Source organism: Oryctolagus cuniculus, chromosome 3, assembly GCF_964237555.1.
Source record: "Oryctolagus cuniculus chromosome 3, mOryCun1.1, whole genome shotgun sequence".
NCBI classification, from domain to species: domain Eukaryota; kingdom Metazoa; phylum Chordata; class Mammalia; order Lagomorpha; family Leporidae; genus Oryctolagus; species Oryctolagus cuniculus.
The window spans coordinates 159310915-159336756 of NC_091434.1; the positions used below are offsets into that span (position 1 = coordinate 159310915).

General features: G+C 38.9%; 1 protein-coding gene and 1 non-coding gene across 2 annotated transcripts in view; both read right to left on the reverse strand.

Annotated features, from left to right (window-relative positions):
• SLC13A1 (solute carrier family 13 member 1) overlaps window positions 1-25842 on the reverse strand; it is a 90669-nt gene that overhangs the window by 59365 nt on the left and 5462 nt on the right. Inside the window, exons 2-3 of the mRNA XM_008258262.4 lie at window positions 17052-17180; window positions 1933-2069 (exon numbers count right to left, since the gene is read on the reverse strand). Coding sequence (XP_008256484.1) covers window positions 1933-2069; window positions 17052-17180 — 266 coding nt within the window. The remainder of the gene's footprint in view (window positions 1-1932; window positions 2070-17051; window positions 17181-25842) is intronic.
• Window positions 12773-12962, reverse strand: LOC127491936 (U2 spliceosomal RNA). Its single transcript, XR_007920859.1, has one exon. It is a non-coding gene; the product is annotated as a U2 spliceosomal RNA (small nuclear RNA).

Consider the following 25842-nt stretch of genomic DNA (forward strand, 5'->3'; position numbering starts at 1 on the left):
TAAGCCTCACCAGCCCCAAGAACAAGATATATTACATTGTTTTCTCTTACAGATAGAGTATCTCTTCAGAGTATCTCTTCTACTTTAAAAATGAGACAGAGTATCTCCTCTTCCTTAAAAATACTTTGCCTGGTGTCCGTTTTGTGACCCATCTGTGATGCTGGCATCTCATTTAGGGTCCAGTCTGAGTATGGGTTGCTCCCCTTCTGATACAGCTCCCTGCTAACATGTCTAGGAAAGCAGAAAGTGGTGGCCCAAGTGCTTGGGCCCCTGCACCCATGTGGGAGATCTGGATGGACTTCTAGGCTCCTGGCTTTGGCTTGGTTCAGTTCCAGCTGATGTGATCATTTGGAGAGTGAACCAGTGGATATAAGATTCTCTCTCTGTAATTCTGCCTTTCAAATTTCAAATAAATCATTTTAAAAATAAAATAACATCACAATTGCTTTATAATTATAACTACAAACACACAAACGAAAAGGTTAAATCAGGTATAAAATAAATAAATATAAAAATTAAAAAATGTGCCTAAGACCATAACATTTTAAATAATGACTATAAATCTGCAAAATTACACTTAGGAGAAAGCATGATCTGTTTTAGGTCAGAGACCCTAGAAATCATTGGAAGGAAATGTTTCATGTAGAGTCATTTACGACATTCTTTGATTCCCTTTTAAAATAGACTACAACAACAATTCTATATTACAATTTTTAAGGTGGATATTTTCTATAGAAAAAGCAAAATAAAACTTTAGGTATCGATAGATACCTACTTGAGCAAGAAATGTCTCTTAGAAAACCTAAAAACATTTTTTAATTTAAGGCATCCGCAATCTGTGAAATCTTCCTATTAGAAAACAGACTGGAATTGGGTAAGCTTTCATATAGTGAAAACACCTTAAATTCAAAGTCACTTAGTGGCATGGTGGATCCTGGCCTCACTATGCAGTGCTTTGTCCCATCCCTGGGGTCATTGTGCAGGTGATCAAGGAAAATAGATACATATCAATGGTACTCTAAGAGGCACAGGGCAACATTTGAAATGTGAACTGCCTTAAATTTGCTATAAAATTTTTAAGTAACAAAATTTGTCTCATCTATACCATTGTGTTTTCTTGTATATATCAAAACAGTTTCTTCCACAAATGATAAACACAGGTGTGGTGATGCCCTACAATGAAGTATGCAGCAGAAGCCAATATAATTTTTTATTAAAAAAAAATTTGAGAAGGAAACAGCCACCTCAGTCATTAAAGCAAAATGTTATTACACAACAGATTGTGACTCTGGAAATTTTTTTAACTTAAATTCATTTCTTAACAAGAGATGGAATAAAAATCAACCAATTAAAGTAATAAAAGCATTCCTTTAAGTTGGAAAAAAGCAGTCCAATGAGTGATTTCACATTCTACAGATGAAACTTCTTAATTGATTGTTTCAATTTGCAACAGTTGATTTCAAAAGAAAAATGTTCACCTTGAATTCTTCTGCCTACATTTGTATTTTGTCAGTATTTTTTTTTTGTCTTTGGTTCTTAACATCTTCCCTGATGATAAAGAATGCTTTTAAACAGGTTTTTGAATGTGTAATCAGCCAAGTAAACAAGGTAGGACTGAAATCTACTCTTAGAGTTATCAGTCTTGTGTGTGCTGAAGTTCAAGACTTCTCTCAGCTTTGACTCCTCGGGCACATAAAAGCTTATTCCAGTCTCCCTGTTATTAGACCTGCAGTGAATAGAAAGTTGTTTTCCCCTTCCTACTACTCAAGAGCACTTTATAGTGCTTTAATATTTGCAGAGGGGAAAAAAAAGCCATGAATTACACTGAAATGCAAGCAAGTCCCTGGATGTGCATTGCTTACTTGGTTATTTGTTCTGCACAATGATTATCTGTTCAGAATGTAAACTGAAAGCAGTGGATGCAGTCCTTACCATGCCGGGTTCACACCCACCATCATCACCATTCTCAGAGCAATCCTCTTGTGCAAATTCCATTTTTCTATCGATGTTGCTAAGCAGATGACTCCAATTAGCAGCAGGTGAAAATCTTTGAAATAAGCCGATGCTACCTGAAATTACAATTACACCCATGATTATTTACATTGATGGGAAAAATAGCATTGTACAAGAAAGACATTATTATGCTGCTCTTAACTTTGACCTTCAACCACATATCTTTCTATTTGAGAGAAATGTAGATGTGTTTGAATACCAATTTAAGGATGTCTATACTCTGCCCTAGAGATAGTTGTGCTAAGAAAAAATATGTATACAGAAACAAAAAATGAGCACCCAGAATATTAGATTTTTAAATATCTGAGTAACAGCTGGCAAGTGTCTTCTATGCCTTAATTTTCCACATATAAACTAGGATTCATTTGTTTATAGCCATTACTGAAATTTGGGGAATTTTGAATCAAGTACTGACCTGCCAATATCTTCATCCACACCATTTATCCCATAATTTCAGTCACTCCTTTGAGTTTTGAATACTTTGCTTTCAAAATTATTTATTATAAAACAAGTACCCATTTTCAGCTAATGAATTCAGGGATTAGGAAAATGTCCAAACACTTTCAGCAAAATCTTGCAGTGATATTTCTAAAGGATGCTCTGAAATATGTTAGGTACAACATTTTTTAAAGGATTATGTGATTAGTTCATCTTAGAAAACATGAGATATTTAAATACAAGAATTTCTTGCTAATAGGCTTTACCAAAATCTCTAAATAATAGTTCATAATATCATCTCTAGAGTGGGATACTGTGTTCTGCATATTTCTCAGGATTAATAATACAAAATTTACTTTTTTAAATTTTTAAGTAGAGCACCACATGTGACTGGTATTTGATAGAACTAACTTTAGGAAATGATTGGCTAAACTAAATATCAAGGCTGTGCTGAACAGGGCAGATTGTAAGAGAAAAGACTCTGTTGAAAAAGCAAGTAATGTCTGGTAGAAGAAATGAAAGAGTTGGAATAAAACTGTCGTATTGTTATAAACTTCAGAGGAAAAGGAAAATCAATTCTGATGATCATTTTGCTGTTAAATTGTATCAGCACTCTGTAATTAACACACAATTATTCTTAGGTGTTTAAATTTTAACTGAAAAGTGATCCCTGTTAGGAATTTGGAAAACATTATGCTGAGTGAAATAAGCCAATCCCAAAGGGACAAATACCACTTGTTCTCCCTGATAGGTGACAACTAACTGAGCACCAAAAAGGAAACCTGTTAAAGTGAAATGAACACTAGGAGAAACGGTGACTTGATCAGCCCTCACCCTGACTGTTGATGAGCAACTTAATATGTTATCCCTCTTAGTATTTTTTTTGTTTGTTCTACTTAATACTTTTGGTTGAATACTGTAATTAATACAAAATTATTCTTAAGTGTTGAACTTAACTGAAAGTGATCGCTGTTAAATATAAGAGTGGGAATAAGAGAGGGAAGAGATGTGCAATTCGGGACATGCTCAAGCTGACTTACCTCAAACGGTAGAGTTAGAAACATACCAGGGGATTCCAATTCAATCCCATCAAGGTGGCATATACCAATGCCATCTCACTAGTCCCAGTGATCAATTTCTGTTCACAATTGATCATAATGATAGGACCAAGAACCAAAGGGATCACATAAACAAGACTAGTGTCTGCAAATACTAGCTGATAGAATAAAGAAGGGAGAGAATGATCCAACATGGGAAGTGAGATACACAGCAGACCCATTGAATGGCAGATGTCCTAAACAGCACTCTGGCCTCAGAATCAGCCCTTAAGGCGTGCGGATCCGGCTGAAAAGCCCATGAGAGTATTTCAGGCATGGGAAGCCAAGACACTCTGGGGAAAAAAAAAAAAAAAACCTACATGAAAGATCTTCACGAGTGAGATCCCAGTGGAAAGAACGGGTCATCAAAGAAGGAGGTACCTTTCTCTGAAGGGAGAAGAGAACTTCCACTTTGACCATGGCCCTGTCTAAATATGATCAGAGTCGGTGAACTCAGGGGGCTTCCATAGCCTTGGCAGCTCATGACAAGAGCCTAGGGTGATTACTGATGCCATAAACAAGAGTGTCAATTGTTAAGTCAACAACAGGAGTCACTGTGCACTTACTCCTCATGTAGGATCTTTGTCCTTAGTGTGCTGTACATTGTGCTTTAATGCTATAACTAGTACTCAAACAGTATTTTTCACTTTATGTTTCTGTGTGGGAGCAAACTGTTGAAATCTTTACTTATTGTATGCTAAACTGATCTTCTGTATATAAAGAGAATTGAAAATGAATCTTGATGTGAATGGAAGGGGAGAGGGAGTGGGAAAGGGGAGGGTTGCGGGTGGGAGGGACGTTATGGGGGGGAAGCCATTGTAATCTATAAGCTGTACTTTGGAAATTTATATTCACTAAATAAAAGTTAAAAAAAAGAAAAAAATTGTATCAGCACTTTAAACACAGCTTATCAAGCTTGCCTTGGTTTAATAAAAGACAAAAATTGTGATAATTCCCTTTAGAATTAATAGCAGACAAGTGGACTTCTTTATGTTTTATGAAATGTTAATTGTTTTTCAAAGTTTGTATTAATCTCTTTACATTTGGTAGCAGTTGAGTAAGAGAAAATACGCTTATTAACTTTAATTCTTTGGTTTATTAAATTTTCTAACACTGAAACAGCATTTACCATGCATAAAAATATTATAGGAGCAGAGACACATTTTTCCTTTTTTGTATCTCCTTAATTCTCAGGTAGCAGGCCTTCATTTTAGTAGGTTTTGCTCTTTTTCTGAGTTCTGTTCCTTTTCTTCCTAAAAATATCACATCACGTAGGTTTACTTGTTTGCTACCTGTCTTGCCTATTATATATATGAGGAGCAGGACTGTATTGCTGTTACTTATCTGGCATCTAGAACAGTTCAGCCACAGAGGGAGGAAGGGTTGGGACATTGAATAAGCTATGGTCTCTGAATTCCTGAATTCCAAATGTCCATATTCTGTCCGAAGCCTCCTATCTTCCTAAATCTCAGTATAAAGATTTCAATTTTTCAATTTACTAGTGTTTTCAGTCTTGTGAATCTTTTTATACTTCTAACTGATTCTATTCCTGCTTCTGAATTTTTCTACTTGGCTTACTTTAAAAATTTGTTCTCCTTGTCCTTCTCTTAAATGCTGATAGTCTACAGGCTGACTATCAAGGATAGTCACCTAATGGTTAACTATCAAGGATTCAACTTTTCTCTCTGTATGATAAAAATAATGCCTGGTACATGCATAGTAGGCAACAAATTCATATTTGTTGAATGACTGCTCAATGCATCAAGGTCTTTATATCCAGACATTTTTTTTTAATTTCCAGCCTGGTTTATCCAACCGGAAATTTCTGTTTGAATTTTCCACAAACAACTAAAAACTGAAAGCATCCGAAATGATGCTCTCATCCTTTCACTACTCATTCTTTAAACATCTCCTTCCTCTTTTATAATGAAATGTCTAAATGCTCAGTAGCTCAAACCTGAAATCAGAGGGTCAGTCATGATTTTTTTTTCACTTCTAATGTGTGTGTATTGATCTCCAAGTTCTATAATTTCTAGATCTTCATATCTTTAACTTTATCTATTTTTTCTATTCAGACACTACTATCTTATATAAACTCCTCATAATTTTCACCTGGCTACTGTATGGTTTTTCTTTTTAAATTTTTTTTTTTTTTTTTAGATAAATCAAGGTATTCTATCCCTTAGTTTGTTCCTCAAATACCCACCATAGCCAGGGCTGAGCCCAGCAGAAGCCAGGAGCCAGAAACTCAATCCAGTTCTTTCATGAGGGTGGCAGGAACCCTATTACTTGAGCCATCAACTGATTCCTCCCAGGGCCTGCATATTCAGGAAGCTGGAGTCAGGAGTTAGTGCAGAGTATTGAACCCAGGCACTCTGAAGTGGGAAGTGGGCATCCTAACTACTAGCCAAATGCTTGCCCTGATGTCCTTTTTCCAGTCCACCCATAGCCCTCTGAGTCATTTTTCTAATTGGTCTTCCTACATGTCTTCAGTGAATCCCATGGCTTCTAAGACCAAATTCAATAGTCCCAACTTGTTGCAGTAGTGCCTTCATTATCTGGTGCTGTATCACCTCTTCAGTCTAATCTCTTACCACTCCAATCCACTTCTTTCTATATTTGTTGCATAGTCTCCCGATCCATAAATTTTTTTATTTATTTTTTATTTAGTAAATATAAATTTTCAAAGTACAGTTAATGGATTACAATGGCTTCCCCCACCCATAATTTCCCTCCCACTCGCACCCCTCCCATCTCCCGCTCCCTCTCCCATTCCATTCACATCAAGATTCATTTTCAATTATCTTTATATACAGAAGATCAATTCAGTATATATTAAATAAAGATTTCATCAGTTTGCACCCACACAGAAACACAAAGTGTGAAATACTGTTTCAGCACTAGTGATAGCATTACTTCACGTTGGAAAACACACTAAAGACAGATCCCGCATGAGAAGTAAGTACACAGTGACTCCTGTTGTTGACTTAAAGAAACAGTCAAGAAAGTGAAGAGGCAACCAACAGAATGGGAAAAAATATTCACAAACTATGCAACAGATAAAGGGTTGATAACCAGAATCTACAAAGAAATCAAGAAACTCCACAACATCAAGACAAACAACCCACTTAAGAGATGGGCCAAGGACCTCAATAGATAATTTTCAAAAGAGGAAATCCAAATGGCCAACAGACACATGAAAAAATGTTCAAGATCACTAGCAAACAGGGAAATGCAAATCAAAACCACAATGAGGTTTCACCTCACCCCGGTTAGAATGGCTCACATTCTGAAATCTACCAACAACAGATGCTGGAGAGCACGTAGGGAAAAAGGGACACTAACCCACTGTTGGTGGGAATGCAAATTGGTTAAGCCACTATGGAAGTCAGTCTGGAGATTCCTCAGAAACCTGAAGATAACCCTACCATACAACCCAGCCATACCGATCCTTGGAATTTACCCAAAGGAAATGAAATTGGCAAACAAACAAGCTGTCTGCACATTAATGTTTATTGCAGCTCAATTCACAATAGCTAAGACCTGGAGCCAACCCAAATGCTCATCACCAGTTGACTGGATAAAGAAATTATGGGACATGTACTCTATAGAATACTATACAGCAGTAAGAAACAATGAAATCCGGTCATTTGGAACAAGATGGAGGAATCTGGAAAACATTATGCTGAGTGAATTAAGCCAGTCCCAAAGGGACAAATATCATATGTTCTCCCTGATCGGTGACAACTTACTGAGCACCAAAGGGGAAACCTGTTGAAGTGAAATGGACACTATGAGAAACAGTGACTTGATCAGCTCTTGTCCTGACTGTTGACGTACAATGTAATACTTTATCCATTTTAGTATTTTCTCTTTGTTTTGTTTTAGTACTATTGGTTGTACTCTGTGATTAACACACAATTATTCTTAGGTGTTTAAATTTTAACTGAAAAGTGATCCCTGTTAAATATAAGAGTGGGAATAAGAGAGGGAGGAGATGTACAATTTGGGACATGCTCAATCGGACTTGCCCCAAATGGTGGAGTTAGAATCATGCCAGGGGATCCCAATACAATCCCAACAAGGTGGCATGTACCAATGCCATCTCACTAGTCCAAGTGATCAACTTCAGTTCACAACTGATCACACTGATAGGTCTAAGAGTCAAAGGGATCGCACAAACAAGTCTAGTGTCTGCTAATACTAGCTGATAGAATCAAAAAGGGAGAGAACGATCTATCATGGGAAGTGGGATACACAGTAGACTCATAGAATGGCAGATGTCCTAAATAGCACTCTGGCATCAGAATCAGCCCTTAAGGCATTCAGATATGGCTGAAGAGCCCATGAGAGTATTTTAGGCATGGAAAGCCAAGACACCCTGGAAAAAAAAAAAAGAAGACCTAAATGGAAGATCTCTGTGAGTGAGATCCCAGTGGAAAGAACGGGGCCATCAAAGAAGGAGGTACCTTTCTCTGAAGGGAGAAGAGAACTTCCACTTTGACTATGACCCTGTCGGAATAAGATCCATAAATATTTTAACACTTGATTGTGATTTAACCAGGAATGACCTTCTGCCCTTGCTAATGTTATCTCTAAGTTCCCTTTATGAATGAACACAGATAGCAATTCTTCAAAGATGTTTTTGCTGAGTTTGATTGTATTTCCCTTTATGTTAGCACATTTTAATCTATCCAGTGATTGTTTACTTGTCTAATCATTCCCTTCACTGGCTTAGATACATATTTGAGTGCAAAATAAGCATTAGTGAACACTGTTGTTATGAACTTAGTATATGCCTGACACCTATTGGCACTCGATAGCTGTTGAATCAAATTCCTAAACTTGAGGAACTTACAAGTTGTTAGATGAGAAAAACCTAGTTAACAAAGAGTGAAATAAAATATCATAGATATATTAGAAATACTTATCCAAGTCATAGCTGAGTTTCAAAAATAAGTAGAATAACTACATTTTCCTAAAAGGATTTGGAATCTTCCTTCAAGATTTCATACTCAAGTAGATTATTGAAACAAAAATAGTCATTTCAGTTTTTCTCTTCCCTTATCTCGTTTTCCATTGTGTTCATGGAAATTTCTGAACATCTCACTGTTGGTGTGCCTTCTCCCAAATTCATGTTAGAATCTAATATGATCCTAATATGTTCACACCACCACATAATAGGACTAGTATTTTCATGAAAGAGGTTGGAGGGAGCTCCCTTGCCCCACATGAGGACACAACAAGTTGCCATTGATGGAGCAGAGGCTGAGCCCTCATCAGAAACCAAATCTGCCAATAACTTAACCTTGGATTTCTCATCCTGCAGAATTATGAGCAATAAATTTCTGTTGTTTATAAGTTACCTATGTTAGGGTATTTTATTGTAGCATTCCACACAGATTAGAATATTAACCATGTTTCACTTACACTCTGAGAATTAAGGAGAATAATTTCAGAGTTACTTTAAAAAATTCAGCAACTCATCATACAGTTCAATTTCTGTGGTTTCAGATGTCTGCACTCAACAGTGGTCCAAAAAAAAAAAAAAAAAAAAAAAAAAAAAAAAAAAAAAAAGGAAAGTCCAGGAAATGATTCATACATTTTAAATTAAACATCATTCTGAGTAACATAATGGAATCTCACACCGTTCTGCTCCATCCTACTAAGAACGTAAATCATCCCTTTGTTCAGTATATCACTGCTATCTGAACTACATGCACATTACTCAGTGGCTATCTCGGTGATCAGTAACTATCACATTATCATCGTACTTGTGAAAGAGTAACTCATTTTATTTAATAATGGCCCCAAAGTAGAAGAGTGGTTATGCAAAGGAGGCACCAGGGCATTTACATGAAATGGCAGAGGAAGTCTGGTAGCGTGTGGCAACATTGCAGGGCATATAAGAAAAAAACACAGTGCAGGTGCAGAAAGAAGTCCAGGAATATGAGATGTTCTTGTAATATATTTATGCAAGGAATTTTCACATTCTCTGTTTTCTATTACAGTACTCATTCTTTGGTTTTTACCAGTCAGTGTAGTTGTAGAAGAGCATTACCCACAGGTAGATGTGTTTGTTTATAAACTACTTGTCCAAGAGATAATAGAAGAAAGTGCTATTAGTTCGTATATGACAGAACAACTATAGCTATTTTTGAGGCAAAATTGATATGTCAATAAAATTTCTAATGAAATTTGAAATATATTCATGAGCTTAAGGTAATGATTTTCCATCTCAAATGGAATTTCATCAAAAAACATAGACTTTCACAATCAGAGCACATGGGTTCACTTGGGTCTATAACTTTCAAGTTAAATGAACTTTCTACACATCAATAAAAAGTTGTAAAAGTTAAATAGTACCTCACATCAACTTTGTGAATTAAATTACACAATATTTTTAGAAAGTGGTAAAGTGATTTTTTACTTGTATGATTATTTTTAAGTATTTACAGATTATATCACTAAATCCAATGATAAATTTTCATTATTACTATTATTCAATATGTAGAGAGACATAGACAGACAGATTTCTCATCCACTGGTTCACTCCCCAAATTCCTGCAATAGCCAGAGTTGAGCCAAGACAAAGCCAAGAGCCAGAACTCAATCCAGATTTCCCCACATGGATATCAGGGACCCAACTGCTTAGGCATCAACTGCTGCCTCTTTGCACCTGCATTATTAGGAAGCTGGAATTAAGAATTGAATCCAGGCCAGTGCCGGGGCTCATTAGGCTAATCCTCTGCCTGCGGCGCCGGCACCCCAGATTCTAGTCCCGGTTGGGACGCCAGTTCTGTCCCGGTTGCTCCTCTTCCAGTCCAGCTCTCTGCTGTGGCCCCAGGGAAGGCAGTGGAGGATGGCCCAAGTGCTTGGGCCCTGCACCTGCATGGGAGACCAGGAGAAAGCACCTGGCTCCTGACTTTGGATCGGTGCAGCGCCTCCCATAGTGGCCATTTGGCGGGGGAACCAAGGGAAGGAAGACCTTTCTCTCTGTCTCTCACTGTCTAACTCTGCCTGTAAAAAAAAAAAAAAAAAAAAAAAAAAAAAAAAAGAATTGAATATGGGCACGCTGATACGGGATGAAGTCATCATAACAGATGTAATGGCCAGGTCAAACACTTCCCTGCAGTGATCAGTTTCTAATTTTCACATTACCTGACTTTTCAGCAGATTTGACACACGTGATCACTGCCCCATCCTTAAAACACTTGCTTCTCTTGAATTCCACACCCTCCTTAATTCCCTCCTCTCTCAATTGCCTTTTCTTCCCAGTTTCTGTATCTAGTATTTTCTCTTCTCAGTGGCTTCTTAATGATGTGGTTATCCTGAGCTCCTTTTTGCCTTTCTGTTTACACTTACTCATTAAATGATCTCATCAAATCTTATGGTTTTAAATACCATCTATATTATGGCAGCATTCGTGCTTATATCTCCAGATAAGCACTCTCTCACGTACTCTGGATCCATATGAATCTGACTGCTCACTCGACATCTTCACTTAGGTGTCTAACAAGTACTTCATAACTATGTCTCCAGGTCTAAACTCCAGGTCAACCCCTCTCCTACAATAAGCCTGTTCTGCCCTTATTATTTCCCATTTCACTTGACAGCTTTACTCCATTTTTCCAGCTGGGAGGTCAAAAGTTGTGAGGCATCCTTGACTCTCTTCTTCCAATCACAAGCCTTATCTAATCAATCATGAAAGCTTGTTAATTTTTCCTTCAAAAAGTATTGATAACATATTCAGTATCTCTATTACTAACCCTGGTCTGAATTGCCATGGTTTCCCACCTGCATAACTTTCTTGCCTCCTTCTTCCTATCTTGTTTCTCAACACCAGCCACCGAATTATCCTTATGAAAGGAAAGTCAGAACAATCATGTTACTCTTCAGCTCAAAACTTTCCAGAGGATCCAAGTACATTAAGAGTCCCCTGATCTGTGGTAACTAGTAGAGTACAAAAATTAAAATGTATAATTATTTGCATTACAATCTACATAAAATCATTTCTGTGTATAAACTGTGAGAGGAAATGGCTTAAGTCTAAATGAACTTAATTATTGTCTTATAACCACACAGAAAATATTTAGATGTTATATTTTAATTTATTATATTTCACTGAAAGAAATTATGAATGAATAATTGACAAAAAACTGGGTGAAATGGTCACTTTTCCATTGAATTATTGTTTATAACCATTGTTTATATTCTTACTAAACTAGGGTCTTTTTGCTTTTTACTTGTTAAACTTATTCAGTGACATATTAAGCCTTTTTACTGTAATGTAAATTTAAAATATGTTATATCAAAAACTAAAAAAAAATAAGAAAGAAAAGTAGAAGGAAAGATGGTAGGAAGGAGGCAGGAAGAGAGGAGGGAATATCATTATGTTCTTAGACTTGTATCTACAAATCATATCGAATCTGTCAAAAATTAAAATTAAAATTAAACATGAAAAACAAGCAACAGAGATTTGAAATCTTACAGTGGCCTTCTCTGTTCCCAGGTGGTCCTCTCCCTATTACATTAGTTCTCTGATATCTTCTGTGATTCTCCCCTTCACTCACTCTGTCCCAGTCACAGCTGCAGGCATGCACTGCCTTAAGGACTTTGCCCCCCCCCCCCCGCCCCGGGGGGTTCCCTCTTCTGCAATGATCATTCCTCAGATATTCAAATAGCTAAGCCTCATGACCTGCAAATCTTTGCTCAGGTATTGCCTGATCACCCTTTTTAAAACTGCCCCTTCTCTGATCCTCATAATCCTATTGCATTTGTCCAGAGCACAAATTGTCTTTCTGCCTGACTATGTAATTTATCTGCTCATTGTATTGTTTATTTTTTTTGTTCCCTCAGGAAGATAAGGGATTTCCATCTGTTTTTATTCATTGATGAGATGCTGAATGCTTACCCCATATTTGTTGAATAGTTGAGTAAATATGAAAGGTAACATCTATGTATACATATATATGTATTTTTGGCTATTTTGTAATATGAATTGGGTACATTCTAAATATTTAGCACTTCAGTTTAATTGAACTGACATGAGAAAAGTTCAATATTTGTTGGCATTCTTCAAATTGCAGATAATTACTCATCAAGGTATAGGTATTTATCACTAGCTTAATAAACAGGTGAAAATCAGATTATAATCATGACGGCTGAGAAATATTTTGGGCTCAGACCTTAGATGAAGACATTAATGACATAATGTCTGGCTCAGTGATAGATTTCAGATTCAAAGAAATGCAATAGACTGAAATTATAGTTCAACACATTCAAAATTGAATACAAAAACTTGAAAGAATACTTGACAGTTTGCGTCATTGTTTCCCATATGATTTAATTTCATTATTAAACTGATAAGAACAGATACTACACTTGATCTTAGCCAAAAGGCCAAGAAGCGATTAATTTCATTATTAGAATGATTCTCAAGTTGTGAGGCATTTTCATGTCCCACCCACAGAAGATAAAACTATAATTTTAAAAGGACATATCAGGATCACATAAGTAACTAGTGATAAATATTAGTTGTTAGGTTTAGACTTTGTAACTAAATTTCTAGCTGTTTCCATCATACCCTGTAGCTTTGACCAGTTATTTATGAGTATTTATGAGTAAAATGTCAGTTGCCCTATCTGAATCAGAATTACCAGATGAAGAACAGCTTTGTCCATTAAAATTCCTAAGGGCAAACTATAGTTAAATTTATCAGGTGAAGAAAGTCACATGAAATTTAAAATGAACTTAGGGGGCAAAATCAGGAGGGGATTGATAGACTTATTTACTTTTGCCGCACTCCAAATGTTTCTTGGGTGATCTATTCACTTTTTTTTTTTTTTTTTTTTTTTTTTTTTTTTTTTGACAGGCAGAGTGGACAGTGAGAGAGAGAGAGAGAGAGAGAGAAAAGTTGGTTCACCCTCCAATGGCCGCTGCGGCCTGCACGCTGCAGCCAGCGCACCACGCCTATCCGAAGGCAGGAGCCAGGTACTTATCCTGGTCTCCCATGGGGTGCAGGGCCCAAGGACTTGGGCCATCCTCCACTGCACTCCCTGGCCACAGCAGAAAGCTGGCCTGGAAGAGGGGCAACCGGGACAAAATCCGGCGCCCCAACCGGGTCTAGAACCCAGTGTGTCGGCGCCGCTAGGTGGAGGATTAGCCTAGTGAGCCGCGGCGCCGGCCCAATCTATTCACTTTTGTCAGTGTACAAATAGTAATAATATTGGGGCCTGTGCCATGGCTTACCTGGTTAATCCTCCGCCTGCGGTGCCAGCATCCCATATGGGCATCGGGTTCTAGTCCCGGTTGCTCTTCTTTCAGTCCAGCTCTCTGCTGTGGCCCGGGAGGGCAGCAGAGGATGGCCCAAGTGTTTGGGCTCCTGCACCTGCATGGGAGACCAGGAAGAAGCACTTGGCTCCTGGCTCCAGCTCTGCAGCGCCAGCCGTAATGGCCATTTTGGGGGTGAACCAACAGAAGGAAGACCTTTCTCTCTGTCTCTCTCTCTCACTGTCTATAACTCTACCTGTCAAAAAAATAGTAATAATATTAACTAACATATATTGAGTGTTTACTGTGTAACTGATTTGCATTTATTAACTAATTTAATCCTTAAGTATCATTGACAAACTAGAGTTAGTTCCTGGAAAAAAGAATAGGAGGACAGTGGTGATTGAGTGAGAGGTAGTGGGTTTGAGTATGGGGGTTGAGGTCTTGAATCCATAAGGCTGGAGGTGGGAAGTCATAAGGAAATAATGATATTGATTTTCTTTCTATTTTATTTTTTTGACAGGCAGAGTTAGACAGTGAGAGACAGAGAGAACGATCTTCCTTCCATCGGTTCACCCCCCAAATGGCTGCTGCAGCTGGCGAGCTGTGCCGATCCAAAGCCAGGAGCCAGGTGCTTCCTCCTCGTCTCCCATGCAGGTGCAGGGCCCAAGGACTTGGGCCATCCTCCACTGCCTTCCCCGGGGCCACAGCAGAGAGCTGGACTGGAAGAGGAGCAATCGGGATAGAATCTGGTGCCCAAACCAGGACTAGAACCCGGGGTGCCAGCGCTGCAGGCGGAGGATTAGCCAAGTCAGCCGTGGCGCCAGCCAATGATATTGATTTTCAAACTTGAGCAACATCTGCATGGAAAAGAAAGGTGGAATTTATTTGTGGAATCCTGTGTGTTAGGCAAAAGTTTAATAAGCCAAGGTGATTGAATTTCAGACTTGAGCTCAATAAAGTTGCTGCGTTTCAAAAGTTAAAACATTTCAAAAAGTATGGATTTCCTTATGGAGTATTAGAGACTTACATGTGTTGAAAGTCTCAAGATATTTCCTGATTTATTCCATCTGTGAAAGAGATCAGGGAGAAGACCCTGCCCTGGGTGTGAGAATCCAGAACTCCCTGCCAAGTCTACGATTCTATGACTATTAGAGTCTGAAATTGACACCTTCAGAGATAAAGTACTTCTGTGATGCCAGAGGGATGCAACTGCTGTTGGTACCAACAATTTTGCTGCCTCTTCTTAATCCCCAACACAACACAAAGAAGGAGAGACATACAGGTCTATCTTTGGCAGCTCCCACAAATCCAGGTCTCTATGAGTGCTTTTTTACCTCCTGTTGTCTCCCAAAGGAATTTGCTATAAAATACCCTATGATTCCAATGAACCTCACTTCTACCTCTGCCTCTTTTAAAAAGTCAATTTCATTGTTATTAAGTTATAAGAGACAAATGTGTAATGACTAAACTATTTCTGAAGATGTAACAATCCAACTCAATAAGACATGGGTTAATGATGTGATATGCTATTGCTAAAAATTTATTTTTATTATTTTGTTTGTTTAAAACACAGAATGACAGAGAAAAGTGGGAGACACAAATACAAGGATCCAGGAAATTGGTCTGAGTTTCCAACATGGTGACATGGAATTAGGTACTCGGACCAACATCTACTCTCTCACAGGATGCACATTAACAGAAAGCCGTATCAAAAGTGGAGACAGGACTTGATCCCAGGCACTCTGATATGGGATATTTCTCAAGCAGTGGCTTAACCTGCTATGCTAAAACATATACCTTTTGATACCCTACTTTTGAGAAATTTTCAAATCCTTCTTTTTATATTCCCTTGATTGAGAGTCATATAGCATGCTGACACATATAACAAACTGTTTCAATTATAGACCTCAGATTCCATGGGGCAGCAGGACATCTGTCTGGGGTGAGAGAATCTGAGGTCAGCCCTAGCTATGCTCTCCAAATCAGTGGTGACCAGAATGAAGAGTCTGGGTGAGGGGGAAGGGATAAACACAGTAAGAAATGAGGAGCAGAGAGAATCAGAGATGCAGAAACATGGGCTCCTGCATGACATGAAGATAAAGGAGCAAACAGCTCCCCAAACAAGAAAAACTGTAATCAAGGGTTAAAGAAGAAAAATCTCCACTCACATTAAAGACAGGTGAGCCCCCAAGAGATCAACACTGCACTCAGGCTGAAGACAGAAGTCCCAAGGTGATAAACTGCCCTGACTAGCATCTTGAACGTGACATCTGTCCTGAGCATGTTGCAGCTGTGGTTAGGCAGTTGTTTTCTGTGTGGCTGGAGACTGTGGGGAGGTAGACATTCTGGCTTCAATGCATTTCTTGCTCTTAATGGGGAATCCATTTTCTTCAGATGGGTACTCTTGGATTGTATCAGGGTAATAAACGGCTCCCAGCAGGAACAATCTCCTCTCAGCAAGAACAAAATAGAAATATATGTACAAGTTAATTTGGCTTTATGTTTTGAAATGGCAGGTTTCTGGAAAAGAAAACAGGGAAGACTTTTCTTTATGAAAAACAAAAATTGTTTTTCCAGCACTGTGGAACCAATTCCACATTCCACAGGATGTGACTGAGTTGCCTCTCTGGTCAGGAGAGAGGCACCTGCCGTAGATGTCAGCGAGAGGAGATTGGACACTCATCTCCTACAGACTCATGTGATGCTGGAAGTCACAGGCTGTTTTTATTCCTGAGATGGGCACAAGCAAATGGCAAAGGGGGAATAACTGGAAGGTCATAAGACTCACATGGAAGGCTCATAAACAGGATTATTGCTCCCTTTTAAGGGTACTCTTTGGGGTTGGTATTTGGCTCACTGGTTAAGTTGCTTCTTGGGATGTCTATATCTTGTAACTGAGTATCTGGGTTTGAGTCGTGGCTCTATTCTCTATTTCAGCTTCCAAAAAATGCATACTCTGGAAGGCAGCAGGTAATAACAGGTTCCTGCCACCCATGAGGGAGATCTAAATTGAGTTCTCTGCTCCTAGATTCAGCCTGGCCCAGCCCCAGCTATTGTGAGCATTTGGGTAGTGAACCAGCAGATGGGAGGTATCCATCTGTCTATTTGCCTTTCAAATAAATAAAGTGAATAAACAAATATTTTTAAAAATAAAAATAGAAACTTTTTTCTTGGAAATCTCAGCACAGCATATGGAAGCTAATTATAAGAAGCATTTACAGAACTTACCTTGGTAGAAGACATGATCCCAAACAGAGGGAACATTAAACCAGGCAGCAAAGCTGTTACTGACAGAGGCAAAGCCTCTGTGAGCCAAAATACAGCCACAACAAAGAGTGTGTAGGCACATTCTGCTTCCTGGAAAGAAGAAAGAGAAAACACAAGATGTAGTAATGTGGCTGGGGAAATCATTGTTCAAATCACAACCACCTTTACTGAATGGAGCCATGTCACAGAGAAAGCAAGAAGTTCTCAATATCTCTACATCTTTGAGTTGCCAGCAAATAGACATTTATTATGGGTTCTAAGAGTCAAAATTTAATAAATGTGAAAGTACAAAAACAGGAAAAATCTTCATTCATCAAGTTTTTCACATTTCCTTAGTACTTGTCTTAGTGTGGATGGATGTTTATTCCCAGCTTAAATGACCTAAAAGTACATGCCCAGTACCACTGGAGTGCAGAAACAGACAAGTTACATACAGCCTTTTCCCTAGGGCGGGATAACTGTCTTTAATATTTTTTAACTTTTAAAATTCTAGATTAATATATAACACTTGTATAATTTTAATGGATACAATGTTGTATTTCAACATGTATACATAGCACAGTTGTCATATTGGACAACTAAACTGGTTATTTCTTTATCTTTCCTTTGTGTTTGGAGACCAACAGTTCTTCTCTTCCAGTTCTTTATGCAGAATATGACACATTATAGTGAGCCATACTTACCCCACTGTCCTGCCAAACACCTGCACCAATCATGTTCATCCTACAGCATTTTTGCATTACTTAGAGCTTGGGTGGGTGGGACATGTGCCTATCCACCTCCACTCTTTCTAATTAAAAGGAGGACATCCACCTAGAGGAAATTTTGCTGCACTTTGTCTTCGAATAAAGACAATTGTAAGTCATATGACGCTTGTGAGCCTAAATATAGTCTCTAAGGGACATTGATAGAAGGCAAAGAGCCTTCTTCCCTGACTAAGACAGCTAGGAGTTACTGGGGAGATACAGAGAGACTCAATAGGAACCTGAATTTCAGTACAATCTGTTGCATAGCTTAGTATAAACTCTGTTTCTGTTTTTGGACATTGTTAAGAAGGGATTGAACTGTTTCATTATCTTTGACTTGTAGAGATAAATTTGATGTGAAATTATTTGGAATATTCTAAGTGTGCAATAAAGGTTAGCATTTATCTTAATGACTTTGTTTCCCCCTCATGCTGCTTACTGTGCAAATGAAAAGTTGTATTTGGAAAATTTACAGAAACTGCCTTATGGTGCTGATGAGGTCTTTTACTTAAGGTTTATACAATTTCTAGCTCTGCTGCCTTCTGCTTCACCTACCTCAAGGTGAATTTTCTGGACTTGGCATTTCCTTTTCCAGCATCCCTACACCTTCCCTGATTTCTAAGAGATCCAAGTAAGTCAGGATTATGTCTTATCTTTACTGTGATATCTCTTTAAAGGGAAAAGAATAAAGGCATTTTGATATTGACACTTTTATACAGAGTCTGCCTCTATGTCTTCACAAACAATAAAACAGCAAAATAAAATTGGGCCTTGGCTGAATTTACCTAAACTTCTCTAGAGAGAACTTATAAATACCAGCTAATTTTAAAATGGATGTACAAAAGAAAGGTTGTACATCTTCCCTGAATGAGGACACCTAGATAAATCCAAAAGTTTCTCCAAGATTTTGTTTTCTATTATCTTTGTAAGAACCTAAGGGCTGGTGCTGTGGCATAGCAGAAAAAGCCACCGCCTGTAGTGCCAGCATCCCATATGGGCACCAGTTCGAGTCCTGGCTGCTTCATGTCCAATCTAGCTCTCTGCTAATGCACCTGGGAAAGCAATGGGAGATGGTCCAAGTCCTTGGGCCCCTGTGCCCACATGGGAGACCCAGAAATAGCTCTTAGCTCCTGGTTTCAGATGTACAGAGCTCTGGTCGTTGCAGCCTTTTAGGGTGGTGAACCAGGAGATGGGAGATTCTCTCTCTCTCTCTCTCTCTCTCTTTCTCTGGCTCTGCCTCTCTGTAACTCTGCCTATCAAATAAGTAAAAAAATTTTTTTAAAAAAAGAACTTAGGTATCAAAGGTCAAAGAAACTCTTACTAATTTTCCCCTTTTCTACAGTCAGCCACTCTCTCCATCCTATCCTCCTGTGGTTTTACCTTTCAAAGCTGCTCCTCCACCTCCAGCCACATCTGCAGGGCTGGTCCAGAACCAATAATTTTCCAAGAATCCATTTCGATTTTGTCATTCTCTTGCATAAATTATGTATTTATTTTTTAAAAGATTTAATTTATTTATTTGAGAGGTAGAGTTATAGACAGTGAGAGGAAGAGACAGAGAGAAAGGTCTTCCACCTGTTGGTTCACTCCCCAAATAGCTGCAACAGCCGGAGCTGTGCCGATTGGAAGCCAGGAGCCAGGAGTTCCTTCCTGGTCTCCCACATAGGTGCAGGGGCCCGGGTACTTGAGTCATCTTCTGCTGCTTTCCCAGGCCACAGCAGAGAGCTGGATTGGAAGAGGAGCTGCTGGGACTAGAACCAGTGCCTATACGGGATGCCGGCGCCACAGGCAGAGGATTAACCTACTGCGCCAGGACGCCGGCCCCTCCCTTGCATAAATTATAGCCAGAGACAAGCAGCCCTGATAATTTCTGGAGCACCACTCTGTAAGAGTTTACTAAAACATCAGAAAAAATAAACACAATACATGTGCAAGCTAATTCTGGTCATCGCATATAACCTGTCATAAGTGTTGAAATTCCATATCACCATGGGTCTAATTTGACTAGTTGGTCACAGTCTGCTCTAAAGGTTGAACTGTGGAGACAGAATAAAAAGCAACAATTCAAATATTAGATTGCCAGCTTGCCTGGACTAGTTTCTTTAACTGCCTCAGCTCTGATGTTAAATAATCAAGTTACTGACTGTCAGTTGTTTATGGAAAACTTCAAAATCTTCATCTTGCATTCAAAGCCATCTTCACTGTAGAAGATTTTCTCTGACACTTTCATTGTCTATTTCCAGGGATCTTCTCAATAGCTACTTGATATTTGGTTTCTGACCTCTCCTTCTCATCATGTGCCCTTTTTCTGAGCTTTAAATTCTGATGTTTAGTGAGGCGATACACCAGTTGGCCCCGAGTTCCTTTAATTTCTACCTACTTATGCCTGTATTCTAGATCCATTGACTTGAGTATTTCAATGAAGTAGTTGCAATCTAATGGCCAAGTCTAGCAAAAAAAATTCAATTTATTTGACTGAAAGTGTTGTGTGTGTGTGTGTGTGTGAGAGAGAGAGCAAGTCAAGACTTACAAACCAACAGATTTCATATTAACAAAAACTCTAGGTGTGGGTGTTTGCTGCAGCAGTTAAGACACTGTCTGTTACACCCACAGCCCCCATTAGAGTGCCTTCTCCACCTCCAGTTGTAGCTTCCTGCTGGTGCTCACCCAGGGAGGCTTGAGTCCCTGCTACCCACTTGGGAGACCTGAATGGAATTCTGGGAATTCTGGGTTGCTGCAGACATTTGGGGAATGAATCAACTGATGGAAGATTTGTGTCTGTCTGTCTTTGTCTCTCTGCCATTCAAATAAATAAGAAATAAGCAAAATTTTTTAAAAATAAAAATAAAGTCTAGGGGCTGGCACTGTGTACTGCCTGCGGTGCGGCATCCCATATGGATGTGGATTTGAGTCCCAGCTGCTCCACTTCCCATCCAGCTCTCTGTTACAGCCTGGGAAAACAGTGGAATATGGCCCAGGTCCTTTGGCCCCTGCACCCATGTGGGAGACCCAGGAGCTTCCTCCTGACTTCAGGTCAGTGTGCTCCAGTCATTGTGGCCATCTGGGAAGTGAACAAGCAGATGGAAGACCCCCACTCCCCACCTCTGCTGCTGCCTCTCTGTAACTCTATCTTTCAAATAAAATGAATATTTAAAAAAAAATGCAACCCACTGCCCCCATCCTCCCACCTGCTCCCACCCCTTCCTCTCCCCTTTCCTGTTTGGTATGAGAAAGAAAAGGAAAAGAAAGAGAGAGAGAGAGAGAGAGAGAGAGAGAGAGAGAGAGAGAGAGAAAGGGAGAAAGGGAGAGAAAGACAGAGAGAGGGAGGGAGGAAGGGGGAAAGAAAGAAGGAAGAAAGAGGGAGGAAGGAAGGGAGGGAAGGAGGGAGAAAGAATGGAGTTAAAAAAGCTAAGAGAACTGTTACTCAACAGTCTAAGTAAGAGCTGTTCTTCTTTTATTGCTTCTCAAAAGTGTTTTTGCTTGTGGCTCAAGATTGTTCTAGCTATCCTGTTTGTTGTGAGTATGTATACATGAAGGTTAGGATTGTTTGAATATTCTCTAATGGGTAGGATGAAATCTTTCCCAATCAGGAAAGTCTTGATTTGCTTCTGTTGTACAGATGACCCTCAAATGATCAGCCCCTTTTATTCATCATTGGCTGGGCTGGTAAATTCAACAAGCATCCTATTGATGGGTCTACCCCAGGAATGCTTTCTTTCTACCTCCAATTTTTTTTTATTGTATTATCTTTCCTGGTCAGACTTGGGGTTATGGGCAGGACATAATTCTCTCCTGCTGATATCCACCAGACATTTGATAATAGGTTAATCAAGCCAGAATCTCAAGTATTTTAAGAATAGCAAATTAAAATATATAGTTATTTGTTTAATTTGAAATAAAAGATGCATGGATTTTTTTTTACTAGAAAGAGTAGTACAAACAATAGAGGGAAGCGACCATTTTATTCTTTTCTGTTATTTCTATCTTTAAAAAAAACTAATAATTTAAGTAGCACTCTGATAAATAGGATTAAATGTCTGGTATTAATAATATGTAGAATTAAAAAGGAGAAAATTTTCTAACATGGCAAGCATTCCACACAGCAGACTCATAGAATAACAATCTCTTTAAGTAGCACTGACCATACAATCAGCCCTTAAGACATTCTGGTCTGGCTGAAAAGCCCATGAAAGTAGTTCAGGCATGGAAAACCAAGACATTGTGGCAAAAAATGTCCTACATAATAAGCATGAAGGATCTTTGTGGGTGAGACCCCAGTGGAAAAAAGGGACCATAAAAGAAGGATGTACTTTTCTCTGAAGGGAGGAGAGAATGTCCACTTTGCTTATGTCCTTGTTTAAATACTGAAGGAGTTTGTGGATTCAAAAGGCTTCCATAGCCTAGGCAGCTCATGTCAAGTGCCTTGGGTAGTCACTAACGTCATACATAAGAGTGTTAATTGCTAAATTAAAAACAGGAGTCATTGCTTCCCCAAGCCATAGCAGAGAGCGGGATCAGAAGTGGAACAGCCAGGTCTCAGACCGGCGCCCATATGGGATGCTGGCGCTTCAGGCCAGGGCATTAATCTGCTGTGCCACAGCACTGGCCCCTCTTTGTCTTCTTAACAGGTCCCCTACTTGTAAAATAGAGCCACAATACAGCATCACCACCATTACATACTACTACCATCAGAACCGCTGCTACTATAAGAGACCAGTGACAAAGCAAGAATAAAAGAAGTGGATTGTCAAGTAAGTGAGTCAGTGACTGAATTGTTTTTTCCCTCCCAATCCATCTCCCAGTCCATGGAAGTCATTGAAATATTTCATGTCTTTATTACAGTGAAATGTATACCAAGTAAACATTTTAATCAAATTCTGTTCTGATAGAAAAAGTGCTTTAGTATTATGAATTCTTGAATAGAATGAAAGCAATGAAAATAATGTTTATTTTCATTTCATTTACTTTCTGTAAAGGAAAATACAGAAAGAAAAAAAGATAGGGAATATAAGTAACACCGACCTTTATAAAATTCTGATTTCTCAGAACTGTAAACAGAACAGAAGTAAAAGAAGGAGGAGAAGGAAAAGAAAAAGAGAGAGAGCTTCCTAAAAAGTAAAAATACCACAAGTCTCATAACAAATCTTTATACCCCTACTGGCTTCAAAAATCATGTCAAGAAACCAAGCAAACAAACCATAGTTAGCCAGGCAGAAGCAGTTGTGTATAAGACAGATGACAAGAATTCTGTTGGACACATGAGGTGCAATGTTGCTGGTAGCTTGCTCTGGTTGTGTACATTGCACCTCCTTGGCTTAGTACAAGCATGGGACAGTGATGTGGCACAGTGGGTTAGGCTGCTGCTTGCAACACCAGCATCCAAGCAGTATAGGTTGCAGTCCCAGCTCCTCTACTTCTGATCCAGCTCCCGGCTAATGGGATCAGCACAGCTCTGGCCATTGTGGCCATTTGAGGAGTGAACCAACGGAAGGAAGACCATTCTCGCTGTCTCTCCCTCTCTCTGTCTGTACTACCTCTCAAATAAATAAATAAAATCTTTTTTAAAAAAATCAGTTATTTGGGCTAGTGTTGTGGCACAGCATGTTAAATCACCACTTCCAATTTGTCATCCTCTACTGGAACACCAGTTCAAGTCCCAGCTACTCCACTTCCAATCCAGCTTCCTGCTAAAGCACTTGGGAAATAAGCAGAACATGGCTCAAGTAGTTGGGGCTCTGGACCTATGTGGGAGACCCAGATGTCGTCATCTGGGATCGGGTAGCTTGGGTGAAGCCCTTCCTGACCACTGAGAGGATGAGTGGTGTCGCTTCCTGTAAACCACCTAGTTTAGTCCTCCTTGTCTCTCATAGCTTTGAGAAAACTGATTGAAAGCTCTTAGTTTCCAGTATGGAGCCTGGAGCACATTAGACCATAGGTTCTCACTTCTGTGGCACTTGTTTGTTTTTCTGAGCTATTCAGATCCACAAAAATATTTGCTTTGTATTTAGAGCAGAGAAGGAATCTGGTAGGAGAATTCTAATTGTATAAAACCCCATTATGGGGGCTGGCTCTGTGGTGCAGCAGGTTAAGCTGTTGTCTACAGTGCCTGCATCCCATATAGGTGCGAGTTTGAGTCCTGGTTGCTCCATTTCTGATCTAGCTCCCTGTTAATGTGCCTGGAAAAGCAGAGGAAGATGGCTCAAGTGCTTGGGCCCCTGCACCCATGTGGGAGATTTGGAAAAATCTCCTGGCTCCTGGCTTCAGCCTGGCCCTGCCTTGGCTGTTGCAGTCATTTGAGAAGTGAACCAGTGGATGGAAGATCTCTCTCTGTTTCTCCTTCTCTCTCTGTAACTCTGCCTTTCAAATAAATAATTAAATATTTAAAAAAATAAATCTTTAAGGAAAAAAGTTCATCATGAATATACTTACTAAATGCCAGCTACGATACTAGGTTTTCCACAGAACCTCTTTTATTGAGTTCTCACCAAAATTTTATGGGGTGGGTATTATAATTCCATGTTGAACTAAGGTTCAATGAGAACAAGGCACATTGAGTTGGGATTCAATTCAAGTACAAACTTCAGGAAAATGTTTTAAATAAAAATTCACTGCCCTATTCTCTGCACTTAAAAGAGTTCTTGGCTTAGGCAAGGACACTTTAAAAGATCCATGTAAAATTTAAATTAAGAAATAAGCTTATTTTAGTATAGAACCCTTTTGAAATCCATGCATAGTTTTATTATAATATACATGAACTCTTTAAAGATCGTTCTTATTCATGGATTTCAATAATTTTTTGAAATCAAATAAACATTTTTTAATTCCATTTTTATTACCTTTCTGAAGTTTCTGCATAAAACTGAGTATGTGCCAAGTAGTAATTATTGAGTGAATGAAGTTCTTCACTGTGTTTTTTTCTAGTATTGCTCTTATTCATACATCTTGGGCTCCATATAGAACATCCAGTCTCCGTCCTAACCATAAGATTCCTTAGAGTAGGAATCTTTCTCTTTGCCTTGTTGCCCTTTCCCTTTTTTTCCTCCTTACTTGTCTGGCTATCTGGACCCTCACCACATTGAGTAAGTCTTTATATTTTCCCTAGAGCCCCTGCAACACACAGGAATTGAAACTAAAATGTTTACCTACATAGGTGAATTCCCATGGCTGACACCCTCCCACTTCCCCAGTGCCCATTTAACAAAATCATAGTCATGTCTTTATTGAACCACCTCAGCTAAGTGCAGCCAGGGCACTTGATGAAGACAGAGAAAAGGCAAATAAAGCTATGACTAGGTAATTTGGATAATGACTTTTTTCCCCTCAGAAAATTCTTACTGTCAAATTATCTTGGGAAATGTGGCTGGTTATGTTTAAAAATCACCTTTGTTCTCTTTTAAATTATAGCTCTAGATAAAACTGAAATATAAATTTGGCTTTAAAATGTAGATTTGTTCATTCCACCCCCCCTTTTAATGACACATGGACGGATATTAGGGAGTAATTTGGCTGATGAATTGGTATGTATATGGGTACGATTTCCTCTGCGCACAGTTTGAGAAAAACAGGACCAATCACGGGCCTCACTCAATGCAATTGATTTTCTAAAGAGAATGAAACACAATTAAGAAAGTAGAAAAATCATACATTCTAAGTCTGTGTGCTGTAAGAAAGCATTGTTACTTGACACAGCCTGTAAAGAGTTTTGCAAGGCTCATAGTGCACCTCCCCTTGTGTGGCAGTAATTTCTCCAATTCAATCCCTATTCATCACAAAGTTAGAATGCTTTGGAATAGACTCATCTTGGAAGACAGAAAGTAAGAAGGAGCTTAGCTACAAAGGGAGGGAAATAATCAGCATTTGTTGTTGTTACTTTTTATACCAAATGGGCTGCAGGGAAAGGCAATTGGTGGCAACACTATACCAATTACAAGGTGATTTTTGGATTCTTTTCACTCAAACTCCATACCTAAGCAATACCCTGAATGCATTGTTTCACAGGCCCCCAC